The following is a 17789-nucleotide window of genomic DNA, read 5'->3' as shown; positions in this document are numbered from 1 at the left end:
AAAATACTGTGTAGCCACTTGGCCATAATCATTTAGACCATGGTGTAGGGCAAAGCTATTAGAAAGATTCTAGCTTTTTACTCTCCCTGGGCTTTCCTTTGCCTTGCTGCAGCAGAGAGGAAATGCCCCTGTCCACAGCTTGTACACGCTGCCACTCTTACTATCTTACTATCCCAGCAGCATGCCAAAGGAGAACGGAATTCGCCTCGAAGCTTCTGCTGTGTGCTGTAAATCAGAAGTGTACATTAGCCAAGTGTACACAAGGTGCACCCACTATGGTGGGAGGGTTTTGTTGTCAGTAGCTCAAAGTATGGTGTAGAAAGGGTCTCCTCCCTCCATCCTGGGGAATCCCAGTCCCATCCTGGTGTGAGAATCAACCATTCCTGCTCCATCCTGAGATAACCAACTCCCTCCCATAATCAGGAAACCAAATGTCACCTTCCCAAAGAAACTTTATTTTCACATCGCTGGAGTGCAAAACATATGTGACCATTTTTAATAAGCACAATCAAAATTTTAACCACAGAATGTCTACAAGAATTATAGCTTTAAAAACATAATTTTTATATTTCAAAAATATTTGAACTCAAATTAATTTCTTAAAAAGTTAAAAAAGGTAATATTTAATGGTTTGTTTTTGTAGATCATGTCAAAATTAACACATCAAAAAGAGTTTTATCAAGTTCTTTTCTGTCAAAATATTGATGCTACAGAAATCAAAACCTTGAATTTATTTATTTTGTGATCAAAATACCAAGAAATACTAGCTACCTATATGAAAAAAAAAAAAAAAAACCTAGAACTCAATCTCATTCCTAACACACAAAACCAAAAATAGACGCATTAATAATTTAAATATAAATAACAAAACTGTAAAACAGAACAAAGGATGGCACCATCATAATCTACTATGTGTGTATGTAAATTCCAAAATTGTTATGAAGGGCAATTTGCCAATAACTCTCAAAATGTTCAAGAAGGCAGAAGAAAACACAAACATAGTAAGAAATGAAACAGAAGATATAGAAAGACCTAAATGGAACCTACAGAGATTAAAAACACAGTATTTGACATAATAATATACCAGGTGGAATTAACAAATGATTAAATGCTATAAAAGAAAAAGCTATAAATGTGAAGACATAGCAATATAAACTATTCAAAATGAAGTAGAGAGACAAAAAGATTGAAAAACAAAAACCCAGAGCATCAGTGACCTGTGGGACAAATAATATGGCATCCATGTAATTTGAATCCTGGGAAAGGAGATGAGGCAGAAAAAATATTTGAGAAAATATGTAAACAAGGTCCAAATGCAATTACAAAGAAGAAAACAAGACAAACAAGAAAACTATGAACCTATAGATCTGAGGAGTTAAATAAACTCCAAGCCAAATAAATATAAAGAAAACCACAGCTGGGCATGGTGGCTCACACCCCAGCACTTTGGGAGGCTGAGGCGGGTAGATCACCTGAGGTCAGGAGTTTGAGACCAGCCTGGCCAACATAGTGAAACCCTATCTCTACTAAAAATACAAAATTAGCCAGGTGTGGTGGTGCATGCCTGTAATCCCAGCTACTCGGGAGGCTGAGGTAGGAGAATTGCTTGAACCCGGGAAGCGGAGGTTGCACGGAGCCAGGATTGTGCCACTGCACTCCAACCTGGGCGACAAGAGCGAAACTCCATCCCTATGCCAAAAAAAAAAAAAAAAAAGAAAATAAAACCACAACAAGGTACATCATAATAAAATTGCTGGAAACCAGTGGTAAAGAGAAAAATCTCAACAGTCAGCCAGAAGAAAATGGAAATACTACATACAAAGGAATATAGGTAAGAATGACAGAAGATGTTTTGTCAGGAATGAAGCAAGTAAATAGAGTTACATATTTAAAGTAGTGGGGGAGGAGTGGTAGAAGTGAGAATGGGGGACCATCAACCTAGAAGTATATACCTAGCCAAAAAATTTTTTAAAGTCTTTCAAAATTGAAGGTAAAATAAAGACTTGTTCAGACAAACCAATGCTGAAAGACTTCACAGTCGTCATCGGACCTGCCCCACAAGAAATGTTAAATGAAGTTCTTCAGGCAGAAGAAAAGGGATACCATTTGGAAATATGTATTTACACAAAGGAAGAAAGACCAACAGTAAAGAAAACTTTGTGAGTAAATATAAAAGAATTTTCCCTCTCATTAAAAAAAACTTTTAAAATGTTTGAATTGTAGTAAAATACACTAACATAAAATGTACCATCCTAACCATTTTTAAGTGTACAATTCAGTAGTATTAGTTATTTTCACACTGCTGTGTAGACAATATCCAGAGCGGTTTTTCATCTTGCAAAACAGAAACTCTATATCCATTAAACAGTAACTCTCCATTCCTGCCTCCTCCCAGCACATGGAAACCACATTCTACTTTCTGTCTCTATGAATTTGATTTCTCTAGGCACCTCATATGAATGGAATCACAAGATATTTGTTTTTGTTTAACTGGCTCATTTCATTTAGCATAATGTCCTCGAGGTTCGTTCATGTTGTAATGTGTGTCAGAATTTCCTTCCTTTTTCAGGCTGAATAACATTCCACTGCTTATGCATACCACATTTTGTTTAACCTTTCATCTATCAATAAATACTTGAGTTGCTTCTACTTTTTGGCAATGATGAATGATCCTGCTACAAACACCCTTTGGAGCTCTGTTTTCAATTATTTTTGGTATATACCTAGAAGGGGAATTGCCGGATCATACGGTAATCCTATTTTCAGTGTTTTTAGGAACTGCATCCTGTTTTCCACAGTTGTTGGACATTTTACATTCCCACAAGGAGTGCACAAGGATTCTAATTTCTCTACATGCTTGTCAACACTTGCTATGTTCTGGTTTTGGGATAACAGCCATAGTATCCTAATGGATGTGAGGTGGTATCTCCAGAAAATTATTCTAGAAAAATAAAATACTGTGTAGCCACTTGGCCATAATCATTTAGACCATGGTGTAGGGCAAAGTTATTAGAAAGATTCTAGTGTTTTACTCTCCATGGGCTTTCCCTAGTGATTAGTAACATTGAGCACATTTTTATGTGCTTTTTGGCCATTTGTACATCTTCTTTAGAGAAATGTCTATTCAAGTTCTCTACCTGTTTTTAAATCAGTTTTTTTTGTTGTTGAGTATTATAAGTTCTCTATATTTTCTGGACACTGACCTCTTATCAGATATATGATTTGCAAAGATTTTCTCCCATTCTGTAGGTTGCCTTCCCTAAATAATTGATTATTTCAAACAAGAATAAATAAGCTGGGCATGGTGGCTCATGGCTGTAATCCCAGCACTTTGGGAGGCTGAGGCAGGCAGATTGCTTGAGCATGGGAATTTGAGGCCAGCCTAGACAACATGGCAAAGCCTTGTCTCTACAAAACATACAAAAATTAGCTGGGTATGGTGACATGTGTTTGTGGTCCCTGCTACTTGAGAGGCTGAGGTGGGAGGACTGCCTGACACAAATAGGTTAAAAAGATAGGCTGCTCCCCAACCACCCCTGAGACAGCTCAAGGGCAAATACAAACATGCTCCTTCCCACAAACAAAAGTAATTGCAAAAATCACAATTACTTTTGCACCAACCGAATAAAAGGATGGAAAATATACACTGCAATACAGCTTATTTTACAGAGGCCAGAGTGGTTATATTAATATCAGACAAGGAAGATTTTGGAACAATAATTATTTGACTACCAATAAGAAAAAGGGACATTTCAAAACAATGAAGAAATCTATTAGAAATGGGATACAACGGCCGGGCGCGGTGGCTCAAGCCTGTAATCCCAGCACTTTGGGAGGCCGAGACGGGCGGATCACGAGGTCAGGAGATCGAGACCATTCCGGCTAACACGGTTAAACCCCGTCTCTACCAAAAAATACAAAAAAAACACTAGCAGGGCGAGGTGGTGGGCGCCTGTAGTCCCAGCTACTCGGGAGGCTGAGGCAGGAGAATGGCGTAAACCCGGGAGGCGGAGCTTGCAGTGAGCTGAGATCCGGCCACTGCACTCCAGCCCGGGCGACAGAGCGAGACTCTGTCTCAAAAAAAAAAAAAAAAGAAATAGGATACAACAATCCTAAGTGTATACACACCAAATGACAGAGCTTCAAAACAAATTAAATAAAAACTGATAAATGAAGACTTCATTACCCCTCTGTCAGTAATTGTTAGAAAAAGTGTACAGAAAATCAGTAAGGATATAAGAAACTAGACACATACCATAAAACAACCTAAGCTAATTGCCATTTATAGAATGTCCCAAAACACAAGTATTTTCTTTTCAAGCACACACAGAATATTCACCAAAATCAACCATATTTTGTCCCATAACTCAGATTTTAATCAATTTAAAAGTATTAAAATAATATAACATATATTTGGATCACAGCAAAAATAAATCAGAAATCTATAACACAAAGATATCTAGAATACCCACAAATATTAGGAAATTAAGCAAAAATACTTCGAAAGAACTAAAGGGCCGAAGTAGAAATCACAAGTAAAGTTAGATAATATTTTTAACTCAACAAAGATAAAAATATAACATATCAAAATTTCTAAGATTTAGTCAATGCAATATATAGAGTGAAATTTATAGCATTACAATGTTTATATTAGAAATAAATAAAATCAATGATCTAACTTCTAGCCTAAGAAAAAAACAAACAATAAATTAAAGTCCAACTAAGAGAAAAGTGAAAAAATAAAAAAATGAAGGTAGGCACAGAAATCAATGATATAGTGGAAAAAATATCAATAGACAAGAACCAATGGAACTAAAAGCTGGTTATTTGAGAGGACCAATCAAAAATGATAGACCTCAAACCAGATGAATTAAGAAAAAGAGAGAAAAAATGCAAATTACCAATATCAGGCATGAAAGAGAGGACTCTGTCTCTATCCTAGACATTAAAATAATAATAAGGGAATATTATACACAATTTTACGCTAATAAATTCAACAACTTAGAAAAAAGGCAAAACTTCCTTGAAAGACATGCTACCAAAGAAGAAACAGAAAAACCTGAATAACTCTAGTATTAAAGAAATTTAATTTGTAATAATAATGATAATAAAAACCTTCCCTGGCTAGGCGTGGTGGCTCATGCCTGTTATTCCGGCACTTTGGGAAGCTGAGGCCAGTGGATCACTGGAGGCCAAGAGTTCAAGACCAGCCCAGCAAACATGGTGAAACCCCGTCTCTACTAAAAATACAAAAATTTGCTGGGCGTGATGGTGCACACCTGTAATCCCAACTACTCGGGAGGCTGAGGCACAAGAATTGCTTGAACCCAGGAGGCAGAAGTTGTAGTAAGCAGAGATCACGCCACTGTACTCCAGCCTGAGCAACAGAAACTCTGTCTCGAAAAGAAACCAAAAACAACAAAAGCCTTCCTACAAAGACTGTGCAGGCTATGAAATAATAAAAAATATAAATATTGGTCTCTGCTCCTGGTCCGTACATGAAGCTCCTAAAATCCTTACAGATAGGGGCACTAAGAGAATCTTTTGTTCTAATATCTAGTCTTTGACCCTAGTTTCTGACTCAGAGCTCTTAAGACCTTTGTAATTTCCTGACTGATAAGAGCACATCTGACAGAGAGCTGCTAAATTCCTTCAAATTTCCTGGGTGATGGGAACATCTTTTGTTCTCATGAGGTGACTTCTGGATAGCCTTATGTTGGGTGCTGGTTGGCAGGGGAACCAACTACGCAATTAGAGGGCTGGAACTTTCAGTCTCACCCTCTGACCTCTGGGGATGGGAAAGGGCTGAAGGTTGATGTGATCACCAGTGGTCAATGATGCAATGAATCATGCCTATGTAATCCTCCACAGGGTTTACAGAAACCTCCATAAAAACCCGAAAGGACAAGGTTCAGAGAGCTTTCAGACTGCTGAACACATGGAGGTCCCCAGAGGGTGGTGAACCCCTTACCACATGCCATGCCCTATGCATCTCTTCCATCTGGCTGATCATCTGTATCCTTTGTGATATCCTTTATAATAAACGGATAAACACAAGTTTCCCTGAATTCTGTGAGCTGCTCTAGCAAACAGATCAAACCCAAGACGGGGTGGTCTTGGAATTCACAATTTATAGGTGGTTAGTGAGATGTATAAGTAACAACCTACTACTTGTGATTAGCATCTGAAGTGAGGTATAGGCCTGTTGAGCCGTCAACCTGTGGGATCTGACGCCATCTCCAGGTGGAAAAGGTCAGAACTGAATTGAATTATAGGACACACAGTAGGGTCTGCTGAAGAACTGCTTCATGTGTGAGGAAAAACTGTGACACATCTGGTGTCAGAAGTGTGTTCAGTGGTGCATGAGAATAGAGATAAAAAACTGTTTTTTCTTCAGACAGGCCTAGATTTTGCTGGTGAATTCTATCAAACATTTCATGAAAAATATTACCAACTGCACACAAAATTTGTAGGAAGATGAAGAAATATTTTCCCGCTTATTCTGAAGCCAGCATTACTATATTACCAAAACTAAAGACATCACAAGAAAGCTACAGACAAGTATCTTTCATAACCAAAGACACAAAAATTCTTGAAAAATTTTAGCAAATTGAATACAGCAATGTGTAAAAACGACAATACGCCAAGACTAAATGAAGTTTATCCTACAAATGAAAGATTGGTTCAACATTCAAAATCAATTAATGAGAAAGAAATCAATGTAATTCATCATATTACTAGACTAAAAAAGAAAAGCCATATGATCTTAAAGCATTTGACAAAATTCAACATCTATTCATGATAAACACTCTCAGGAAACTAGGAACAGAAGAGAACTTCCTCTACCTAAAAAAGGGTATCTATGAAAAACCTACAGCCAACACCATAATGGTAAAAGACTAGACGTTTTCCTCCTAAGACCGGGAACAGGCAAGGCTGTTCCCTCTCACCTCACCTATTTAATACTGTACCGAAGAATCTAGCCAGCGCAGTAAAGCAAGAAAAAGGAAATGAGACATACAGATTTAAAAGGAAGAAATAAAACTGTCTTTAGTAACAGACGACAAGACTGTCCACGTATGAATGATACTGGCACAAAGTCATAAATCAACAGAATAGACTAGGGAGTACAGAAGGAGACCTACACATATACGTTCAACTGATTTTCGACAAGCATGCCAAGGTAATTCAAAGGAGAAAGCAGAGTCTTTAACAAATGGTTGTGGAACAACTGAACATCCACGTGCAAAAAGTGAACATAAACTCTTTTTTTTTTTTTTTTTTTTTGAGAGGGAGTCTTGCTTTGTCTGGAGTGCAGTGACGTAATCTCGGCTCATTGCAACCTCCAGCTCATTAAACCTCCGGGTTAATGCAAATCTTCTGCCTCAGCCTCCCGAGTAGATGGGACTACAGGCGCCCACCACCACGCCCAGCTAATTTTTGTATTTTTAGTAGAGATGGGTTTTCACCGTGTTAGCCAGGATGGTCTCGATCTCCTGACCTCGTGATCTGCCTGCCTCGGCCTGCCAAAGTTTTGGGATTACAGGCGTGAGCCACTGTGCCCGGCAACTCTAATCTTTTATATACACAAAAATTAACTCAAAATTCTGAAATAAAACAAGAGAAAGCTTTTTGACCTTAGACTGGAGAAAGATATCTCAGATGCAATACTGAAAGCACAATCCATAAAAGAAAATGTAGAAAATTAGACTTTACCAAGATTAGAAATTTCTGCTCTGTGAAAGACATTGTAAAGAGAATGGGAAGAGGCAGTAAGGTATCTGCAAATCACATATCTGACAAAGGGCTTCTGTCCAGAAGTTTAAAAAACTCTTATAGTTCAATAAGGTAAACAACCAATTAAAAAATGGCAACAAGCCAGGTGCAGTGGTTCACACCTGTAATCCCAGCACTTTGGGAGGTTGAGGCAGGCGGATCACGAGGTCAGGAGAAAGGAGACCATCCTGGATAACACGGTGAAACTCCGTCTCTACTAAAAATACAAAAAATCAGCCGGGTGTGGCGGCGGGCGCCTGTAGTCCCAGCTACTTGGGAGGCTGAGGCAAGAGAACGGTGTGAACCTGGGAGGTGGAGCTTGCAGTGAACTGCGATCATGTTACTGCACTCCAGCCTGGGCAACAGAGCGAGACTTCATCTCAAAAAGAAAAAAAAAAAAAAAAGGCAACAGACTAGGACAGTTCTATAAAGATAAAAGAATGGAAAATAAACACATGAAAAGATATTTATCATTGCCAGTCATTAGTAAACTGCAAATTTAAAACCATAATTTTAGATATTGAGATATCACTACAGACCTACTAGAATGGCTAAAATCAAAAAGACTGATGGCAAGGATGTAGAGCAACTGGAACTGTCATTCACTGCTGGTGGGAAAGCAAACAGTACAATCACATTGGAAAACAGTTACCATGGGACCCAGCCATTCCATTCCTAGGTATTTACTCAAGAAAAAGGAACACACACATTCACACAAAAACCTGTACTAATGTTTATAGCAGCTTTATTTATAGTTACCAAGAACTGGAATTAACCCATATATATGTCTTTTGACCTCTGAGTAGGTAATCAGACTGTGTTAATCCATTTGATGGAATACTAATCAGCATAAAAAGAACAAACAACTGATGCACATAGCACATGTATGAATCACAAATGTGTTGCACTGAGTTAAAGATGCAAACTCAAAAGGCTTCATGCTATATGATTCCATTGATATGACATTCTGGAAACACTACAGTGGTTGCCAGGGGCTGGGGGTAAGGGGAGAGGTTAACTACAAAGGAGCAAAAAGGACTATTTTCGGATTGCTGGAAATGTACTATTGATTGTAATGGTGGCTACACAAAGTATGTATTCATAAAAATTTACAGAACTACACTAAAAGGGAAATTTTGTTTGTAAATTAAACTTCAATAAACTTTAATTTGAAACAAAATTTATTTTATTTTATTTATTTTTTAGACGGGGTCTTACTCTGTTGCCCAGCCTAAAGTGCAGTGATGCGATCTCAGCTCACTGCAACCTCTGCCTCCCAGTTCAAGCAATTCTCCTGCCTCAGACTCCCGAGTAACTGTGATTACAGGTGTGTGTCACCACACCCAGCTAATTTTTGTATTTTCAGTAGAGACGGGGTTTTGCCATGTTGACCAGGCTGGTCTCAAACTCCTGACCTCAAGTGATCCGCCTGTTTTGGCCTCCCAAAATGCTGGGATTACAGGCGTGAGCCACTGCACCAGGCCAATAATTTTAATTAACCTTCAATTAACCAACAATTTTAACCTTTAACCAATAATTTTAATTTAACCTTAATTTGAGTAAAATTATGATACAGTCATGCAATTGTATATTATGCATTCATTTTAAAAATGAAGTGGATCCATATATGCTGGTAATATAATAATCTTAACCTATATTCTTAGGAGTAAAAAGGAAGGTACATGATATAGTTTGGATAATTGTCCTCACTCAAATCTCATATAGAAATGTAATCCCCAATGTTGGAGGTGGGGCCTGGTGGGAATGGATCATGGAGGCTGATTTCTCAAGAATGGTTTAGCACCATTCCCGTGTGATAGTGAGTGAATTCTCACAATATCTGGTTGTTTAAAAGTGTGTGCTCTTGACTTGCTCTTGACATGCCTGCTCTCCATTTGCCTTCTGCCATGATTGTAAGCTTTCTGATGCCTCCCTAGAAGGTAAGCAGATGCCAGCACCATACTTCCTGTAAAGTCTGCAGAACTGTGAGCCAATTAAACCTCTTTCTTTATAATTTAGCCAGTCTCAGATATTTCGTTGTAGCAATGCAAGAATGGCCTAATACATAAAATTGGTACCAGGAGTAAGGTATTGTTAGAAAGATACCTGAAAACGTGGAAAGGACTTTGGAACCGGGTAATGGATAGAGGCTGGAAGAGTTTGGAGGGCTCACAAGAAGACAGGAAGATGAGGGCAAGTTTGGAACTTCTTAGAGACAGGTTAAATGGTTGTAACCAAAATGTTGATACGGATATGGACAATGAAATCTAGGCCAAAAAGGTCTCAGATTGAAATGAGGAACTCACTGGGAAATGCAGCAAAGGTCATAACATGTTATGCCTTAGCAAAGAGCTTTGTTGCACTGTGCCCTTTCCCAAGGGATCTGTGGAAGTTTGAACTTGAGAGTGATGATTGCGTATCTGGCAGAAGAAACTTCTAAGCAGCAAAGCATTCAAGATATGACTGGCTGCTCCTAACAGCTTACACTCAGATACGGGTGCAAGTAAATGACTTAAAGTTGGAATTTATATTGAAAAGGGAAGCAGAGCATAAAAATTGGGAAAATTTGCAGCCAAGTCACATGGCAAAGAAAGAAAAAGCTTTTTCAGAAGAGGAATTCAAGCAGGCTGTGGAGTAACCACTTGCTAGAGACATTTGCATAACTAAAAAAGAACCAAGTGCTAATATCTAAGATAACAGGGGAAAAGCCTCAAAGGCATTTTAGAGATTTTTGGGGTAGCCCCTTCCATCATAGTTCCTGAGGACCAGGAGACAAAAACGGTTTCATGGGTCAGGCCCAGGGCCTGGCCCCTATGCAACCTCAGGACACTGCTCCCCACATCCTGGCTGCTCCAGCTTTAGCCATGTCTCAAAAAGGGCAAGGTACAGCTCAGGCTGCCACTTTGGAGAATGCAAGCTGCAAGCTTTGACAGCTTCCATGTGGCGTTAAGAGTGCACAGACGGCCGGGCGCGGTGGCTCAAGCCTGTAATCCCAGCACTTTGGGAGGCCGAGACGGGCGGATCACGAGGTCAGGAGATCGAGACCATCCTGGCTAATACGGTGAAACCCCGTCTCTACTAAAAATACAAAAAACTAGCCGGGGCAAGGTGGCGGGCGCCTGTAGTCCCAGCTACTCGGGAGGCTGAGGCAGGAGAATGGCGTAAACCCAGGAGGCGGAGCTTGCAGTGAGCTGAGATCCGGCCACTGCACTCCAGCCTGGGCGACAGAGCAAGACTCCGTCTCAAAAAAAAAAAAAAAAAAAAAGAGTGCACAGACTGCAAGAATGGAGGATTCTTGGATGCTTCCACCTAGATTTCAGAGGATGTATGGAAAAGCCTGGCTGCCCAAGCAAAAGCCTGCTGCAGCAGTAGAGCCCTCACAGAGAACGTCTACTAGGGCAGTGTGGAGGGGAAATGTGGTATTGGAGCCCTCACACAGGGTCCCCACTGGGAAACTGCCTTGTGGAGCTGTGAGAAGGGGGCCACATCCTCCAGTCCCCAGAATGGTAGATCCACCAGCAGTTTACACCCTGCACCTGAAAAAGCCTCAGGCGCTCAATGCCAGCCCATGAGAGCAGCCGCAGGGACTGCACCCTGCAAAGCCACAGGGGCAGAGCTGCCCAAGATCTTGGGGGCCCACTTCTTGCACCAGTGTGCCCTGAATGTGGGACATGGAGTCAAAGGAGATCATTTTGGAGCTTTAAGATTTAATGATTACCTTGATGGGTTTCAAACTTGCATGGGGTGTATTACCCCTTTCTTGGAATGGCTGATTACCCCTTTTTGGAATGGGAATGTTTACCCAATGCCTATACCCCCATTGTATCTCAGAAGTAAGCAACTTGTTTTGATTTTACAGTCTCATAGGTGAAAGGAACTCATTTCCAGATAAGAATTTAGATTTGGGACTTAGGACTTTAGAGTTAATGCTAGAATGAGTTAAGATTTTGCAGGCACCATTGAGAAGGGATGATTGTATGTTAACATGTGAGAAGGACATAAGATTTGTGGGGGCCAGGGACAGAATGATACAGTTTGAATATTTGTCCCTACCCAAATCTTACATTGCAAAGTAATCCCCAGCCAGGCTCAGTGGCTCAAACCTGTAATTCTAGCACTCTGGGAGGCCAAAGTGGGCGGATCGCTTGAGTCCAGGAGTTTGAGACCAGCCTGGGCAACAGCGCAAAACCCCACCTCTACCAGAAATATAAAAATTAGCTAGGTGTGGTTGCATGTGCCTGGAGTCCCAACTACTTGGGAGGCTGAGGTGGGCTAATTGCTTGAGCCCGGAGGTCAAGGCTGCAGCGAGCCAAGATTGCACCAGTGCACTCCAGCCTGGGCAACAGAGCAAGACCCTGTCTCAAAAAAAAAAAAAAAAAAAAAAAAGGAAGGGAAAAAAATGTAATCTCCAGTGGGACCTGGTGGTAGGTGACTGGATCATGGGAGTGGTTTCTCATTAATGACTTAGAACCATCCTCCTGGTTCTGTACTTGTGATAGTGAATTCTTGTGAGATATGGTTGTTTAAAAGTGTGTAGCACTTCTTCTCTTTCACTCACTTGCTCCTGCTTTTGCCATATGACGTGCCTGCTCCCCTTCTACTTTCTGGCATGATTTTAAGTTTCCCGGGGCCCTCCTAGAAATGAAGCAGATGCCAGCACCATACTTCCTGTAAAGCCTAATGAACCATAAGCCAATTAAACCTCTTTTCTTTACAATTTACCCAGTCTCAGATATTTTTTCATAGACATGCAAGAACGGCCTAATACACAGCACAGAATACTAAATACAGTATGTTCCCATTTATGGTAATATTGGCTGTCTCTGGAAGGGGCCTGGAGTGGCAGTATGTATCCTTTTGTACTGTTTGAGGGTTTTATTTGTTTTGTTTTGTTTTCCACATGCCTGTATTACTTTCAATTAGAAAAAGTAAAAGAAACCTATATACTGGTCAAGGAAAACTCACAGGTGTCTGGGCCAAGGGACTGGGTCGTATAGACTTGCAAAAACCTGTGTTAAGAATACAGAACACAAAGCCAGACACAGGGGCACTCAATAAATAGCTGGAGGAAGCAAAATATTTGGAATCAATTCAGAAGGCAGACCCTGGACAAAGAGATCTCTATCTGAGCACCGGATACTCAGTCAGCATAGCCCTTGCTTTACACAAGGAGCTAAGCTGAGCTGCTCACGTTCGAAAAGAAAGGGAGCATAAAAACCAAATATCCTGGAGTTACTTTGGGGCCAGCTGTTTCTCAGCATTCCTTTGCAAGCACATTGTGTGTCTTAACCTCAGCCTTCTAAGGGATGGGAGGCAAGTCCTTCCCCCAGTGAGCAGAGCCCACCCCTAGCACTCCTCTGGTGGTCCAAGTGCCCAGACAATCCTAGGCAGCCTTTCCTCCAGCCCCTCCAAATCAGAAGGAACAAAATGACTCTGATAGTTTCACTGCACACCAAAGACAATCTCAGCACTTCAGCTCCTTTTCCACACCAAGGCTTCAGAAAAGAAAACCAAAAAGGAGGATGGATCGGTAAGCAAGATCCCTTAGCAGCATTTGGTAAAAGGAACTCCCTAGGTTATGCACAGATTCTGTCAGGTGCCAAAGAAGCCAGCAGCTCCAGAATGCAAAATGGACAGAGAAGGAAAGTGCTAAAACTCAAGACAGCCTCAGAAATTTCTCTTTGTTCCCTGCTTTATTTGGATATGCCTCCCTGAAGCCAGCTAGTTGGTCCCAGCTTCCAAAAAAGTTCGTTTGGCCACTGATACTAGGTCTAGGAGTTTCTGTGCTTGGCAGCCTTCTCTGGCTGCCTCTGGATACCTGGCTTGCATGGGGCAACCATGTAGGTTATCCTTCTGCAGAAACAGGCTGTGCCACAAGGTGCAAGCTCCAGAGACAGGATGGGAGTAAGGCAAAGCAAGGGCATGGAGTAGGACTGGAGTAGGAACCAACTTAAAGGCAGAGTCCTTTCCAGGAACCCATGGTTTCCAGAGCATAGGAGAACATGACTGGCTGTGAGAGGCAGAGTTTCTGGCTCTTGGACCCCAGACCAGGCTGTCTAGGCAGTGGAGGAAACAGAAGCACTTACCGGGGGAAGATGGCCGTCATCAAGGCTGAAGCATAGCCAGGCTTGCAAGCTCCCTCTGAAAAGTTTGCGTACTTGGTGGCTAATTCAGCAGGCCTATGGGAAGAGAAGGAAAGTTACAGCTTGCCAGGTACTGAGCACTGAGTGGGTTATTAATTCATAAGGAGCTGTAGGTATTTGAATCTTGAGTGAAGCTTCAGTCCTTCAGGCATTTTCCACATTAAGGCTTTAAGGGTAAAAACAAAACAAATCCCCAAACCCTAAAGGAATAGATAGATAAATAAGTCAGGCCCCTGGATAGTATCTGTAAAAGGAACTTACCTGGATTCTCACAGATTTCTTTTTAAGAGACAGGGTTTCATTGTGTTGCCCAGGCAGGTCTTGAACTCCTGAGTTCAAGCGATCCTCTCGCCTCGGCCTCCCAAAGTGTTGGGATTACAGGCATGGAGCCACCATGCCCAGCTCATACTCATAGATTCTTTGCAGGAAGCCTGATACCAAGGAAATGAGGAGCTCTATCAAGGCTCCAATACCCAGGGGAGTGGTGCTTGGAGTTCACAGGATAGAAATACTCAGGCTTTGATGGTCAGAGCCCCTGGCCTTTCCACCTTCCTTGTATGTTCCTACATGGCCAGCCTCATCTGCTTTTATTCTCTCCATTCATGCTATGATCCACCCAGTGGGAACCATTCCCCAGTAGTGGGAACTGTCCCGAACAGTGACCGAATACAGACATGATAAATGTATGTAATTGGGGTTACTGATGTAACCATTAGACTTTTAGTTGAGGATGCTTTCCTAGTCTCTCTGCCTGGAATGTTATTCCTTGTCCTTCTTCATCTGGCCAATAACTACTGGTCCTTCATGATTAAGCTTAAATATCAGCTTCACTGGGAGTGATTCTCTGACCCTCGGATTGGGCTAAGTGCCTCCTCTGTGCTTGTACAGTCACTCCCCCTGCCCCTCACATCATATACTTACCCCCAGCACTTGCTATTCTGTATTGTAATTTTTGGTAGTATGTCTCCCTTGACACACTGTAAACTCCTAAGGTTAGAATCTGATTTAACCCTGCCTACCCTCTCCAGTGCCTTGTGCCTTGCATAAATGGGCACAGAGAAGACACCTATAACTTTCTTAAGGAACAAAATGACCCTGACAGTCTCACTGCAGACAACGCAATCTCAGGAACCCACAAGGCCGAGACTGCTGCATATTTTTCAGAGGACTTGTGTTCTAATCCTGGCTTGTTGCTGTGTGACCACAATCATGCCACCTCACATCTTTGGGTTTCAATGTCCTTATGCGTTCAGTTTGGGTCTGGAGTCACTGCCCTGCCACCAAAATCTCTGCACCATTCAGTCCAGAGAAGATCACAACCAAAGAACAGGATATAGTCAGTGAATGGGTTCCGTGGGCTGGAGGCCCTGCATGCTGGGGCACCTGAGTGAGCCCTGGCTGGCTGCCAGTTCTGAGTCCCCACCTTCTCCACCCCTACCCTTGGGCCTGCTGCCAACACTCTGGTGCCCAGCTGCTCTACTGTGATGGGGCCGTGGCGAGCCTACCCTCCAGGCTGCCTTCTGCAGGGTCTGGGCGGGTGGGTGTGGGGTGGTGGTACAAGAAATGATGATGCTACTGCCTACTGTCATGTCTGATTCACCATAGACCCCTCGGGCCTAGCCCAGAGCCTTACACAGAGTAACTGCTCACTGAACATAGACAAACTCATCTGATCAACGCACAATTTCTTTTAGAAATCTACATTTTCAAGCATCCCCCACCAAGGAAATTCAAAGCCTGAAATGCAACCTGAAGGCTGAGTGACAAGCCAAGGAGTTGGGCCTTTATGTGGTAGGCAAAAGAAAGCCAAAATTTTAACAAGAGCAAAACAATCTTTTCTTATGTATACAACTGTATTTTTGAAATGAAATATAAACCTCGGTGCAATTATGGAACTGATTAGAAGCTTTTTGACTAGGCACAGTGACGAAAACGTTCTAGATGTTTTCAATCAGCTCTCTCAACAACTCTGTGAGTTGGTGCTATGAATTAATTTGCACACAAGGCCTAGAAAGATGAAGAGACTAATCCAAGATCATATAATGGTAGACACTGGATTAGAACCCAAAGTCTCTAACACCAGTGCAGAAACTCTTAACAGGGCACTGCCACCAACACGGTCACAGAGGAAGGCACGGGACAGCACAGGAGTGGTCAACACAGTTGGAGACGGGGTGGAGAAGACAGTCCAGAAAGTCTCACAGAGCTCTGGTCCGCGGCAGTGAGGCATTTTGAGTCTCTTCATGTCCTGTCTCCCAATCTCCCACCATCTGCTTGCCTGCCTCGTGCTGTGAGTTCCTGTGGTCTTTCTGAATTCTAGAAGGTTTCATAAACAGCAGAAAGATGGACAGCAGGTGCCCTTCTTAACACAGTGCAGTGCAGAAATAAATGCACAACGGACAAACCTTTGGCCACCTTTTTTCTCTCTAGTTTACCCCCTCAACTTTTGACAAGGTGCTTAAAGAAGAAGGGCTGTGGGACAGTCCAGGAGGCACAGGATCACGTCATCTACAATGGAGACGGAGCTGGAGCCCAGCAGGCAAGGCAGGAGATACTGCTGCCTCCACGGCAGTGCAAAGCAGTTCAATATCAAGGATGATGGGCTCCAAATGAACCCCTCATTTAGAAAGCGACAGTAACTCCTAAAACATACAACTCTGGGTACAGTGTGTCATGTCAAGTTATTACCAAATTAAAATGCCTTAGAAATGGCCTCCTGACTATCCCAGTGAGAGAAGAATAGGGGGAGTGTTGGGGAGTCTGAGTCATCCAGCAGGCTGGGACCTCTAGGGCAGTTAGCGGTCAAAACCACCAAGATTAACGGTCGCCAACTCCCTGGGGCCAGAATAGTTAGTCTCTCTAAGGCACTCACACTCCAAATGCCAGCAGGCCCCCACAGATGTCTGATCAAATCACTCAGCCCTTGTTCTTCTCCTACTCTGCAGCTGGCCTTTCATTTTGGGAGATTTAGCATTAAACCCAGTAAGAGCACCCATTGTCCTGCAAATGTGACTACCAAGCCCCTGGGGTGAAGAGTGTCACCACTGCACTCACAAGAGGAAATCCAGATGGACAGGCTGGAGTCCCAAAGAAGGAACCAGACGCTTCCACTCTCCTGCTTCACTCAGGAGGACCGAGTTTAAGGAATCAGGCCAAGCAATGGGTCATAAATGGGAAAAGCATCAGATCTGGAATCAGAAACTTTCACAGAGGACACTGACAAGCAACTGATGGAAAATCTGATTTTCAGCTTCCCCATGTGCAGTGGAAACCACGTAATTCCAAGAATCGCTCCAAGGGAGCACATTTGGAGGGGATGGCCATCCTCTGGGGTGCCACACACACGCTGTGTGAGACGTGTGGCTGCCATGAGCGCCTGGCTCGGGTTCAGATCCAATCACAGAGAGAGTCACCACCACATGATATCCAGTGGGAGGGTGCCCTGGCTGACGTGTGTTTGAAGGATCAGCATTTGGGAGGCGAGGAGTAGCACTGCAGGAGGCTGAAAGAGCAGGTGAGTGTGATGCTGCGGTGAACCAAGTATCACAGGAAGAACGCAGAGACCAACTGCATCACACACTGTGCAGGTCCAGTAAGGTGTGGCCACAGGACTAACTGCTGGATTTGGCAACAGGGAGGTCACCACCAACCTCAACAATAGCCATTCCACTGGAATGTGGAGGTGAAACTCGTTTCACTGGGTTTAAGAAAAAACAGGAGGAGAGAAACTGAAGTCATGAAACACAGACTATTTTTAGGAGTTCTGTTACAAAGGAACAAAGAAATGGGGCAATAGCTGGAGCAAGGAAGCAGGGTAAATTGTTTTTTGAGGTTAGGAAATATTTTCCTAAGTTTAGAAGCTGGTTAGAA

The 17789-nt window shown here is 42.4% G+C and overlaps 1 protein-coding gene across 10 annotated transcripts in view; it reads right to left on the bottom strand.

Annotated features, from left to right (window-relative positions):
• The window catches only part of ST3GAL3 (ST3 beta-galactoside alpha-2,3-sialyltransferase 3), a 242871-nt gene that overhangs the window by 82117 nt on the left and 142965 nt on the right, over window positions 1–17789 (bottom strand). For all 10 annotated transcript variants that reach the window (XR_004060373.1, XM_030942125.1, XM_010371892.2 and 7 more), the window contains one exon: window positions 13863–13955. Coding sequence is in view for 9 of the 10 variants with exons in the window: in XM_030942125.1 (XP_030797985.1) it covers window positions 13863–13955 (93 nt within the window). In the remaining variant the exon portion in view is untranslated. The remainder of the gene's footprint in view (window positions 1–13862; window positions 13956–17789) is intronic.

The sequence above is a fragment of the Rhinopithecus roxellana genome, chromosome 12, assembly GCF_007565055.1.
Source record: "Rhinopithecus roxellana isolate Shanxi Qingling chromosome 12, ASM756505v1, whole genome shotgun sequence".
In the NCBI taxonomy this organism is placed as follows: Eukaryota; Metazoa; Chordata; class Mammalia; order Primates; family Cercopithecidae; genus Rhinopithecus; species Rhinopithecus roxellana.
Note: the sequence above shows the minus strand (reverse complement) of the source record. Positions and strands in the feature narration are given on the sequence as shown.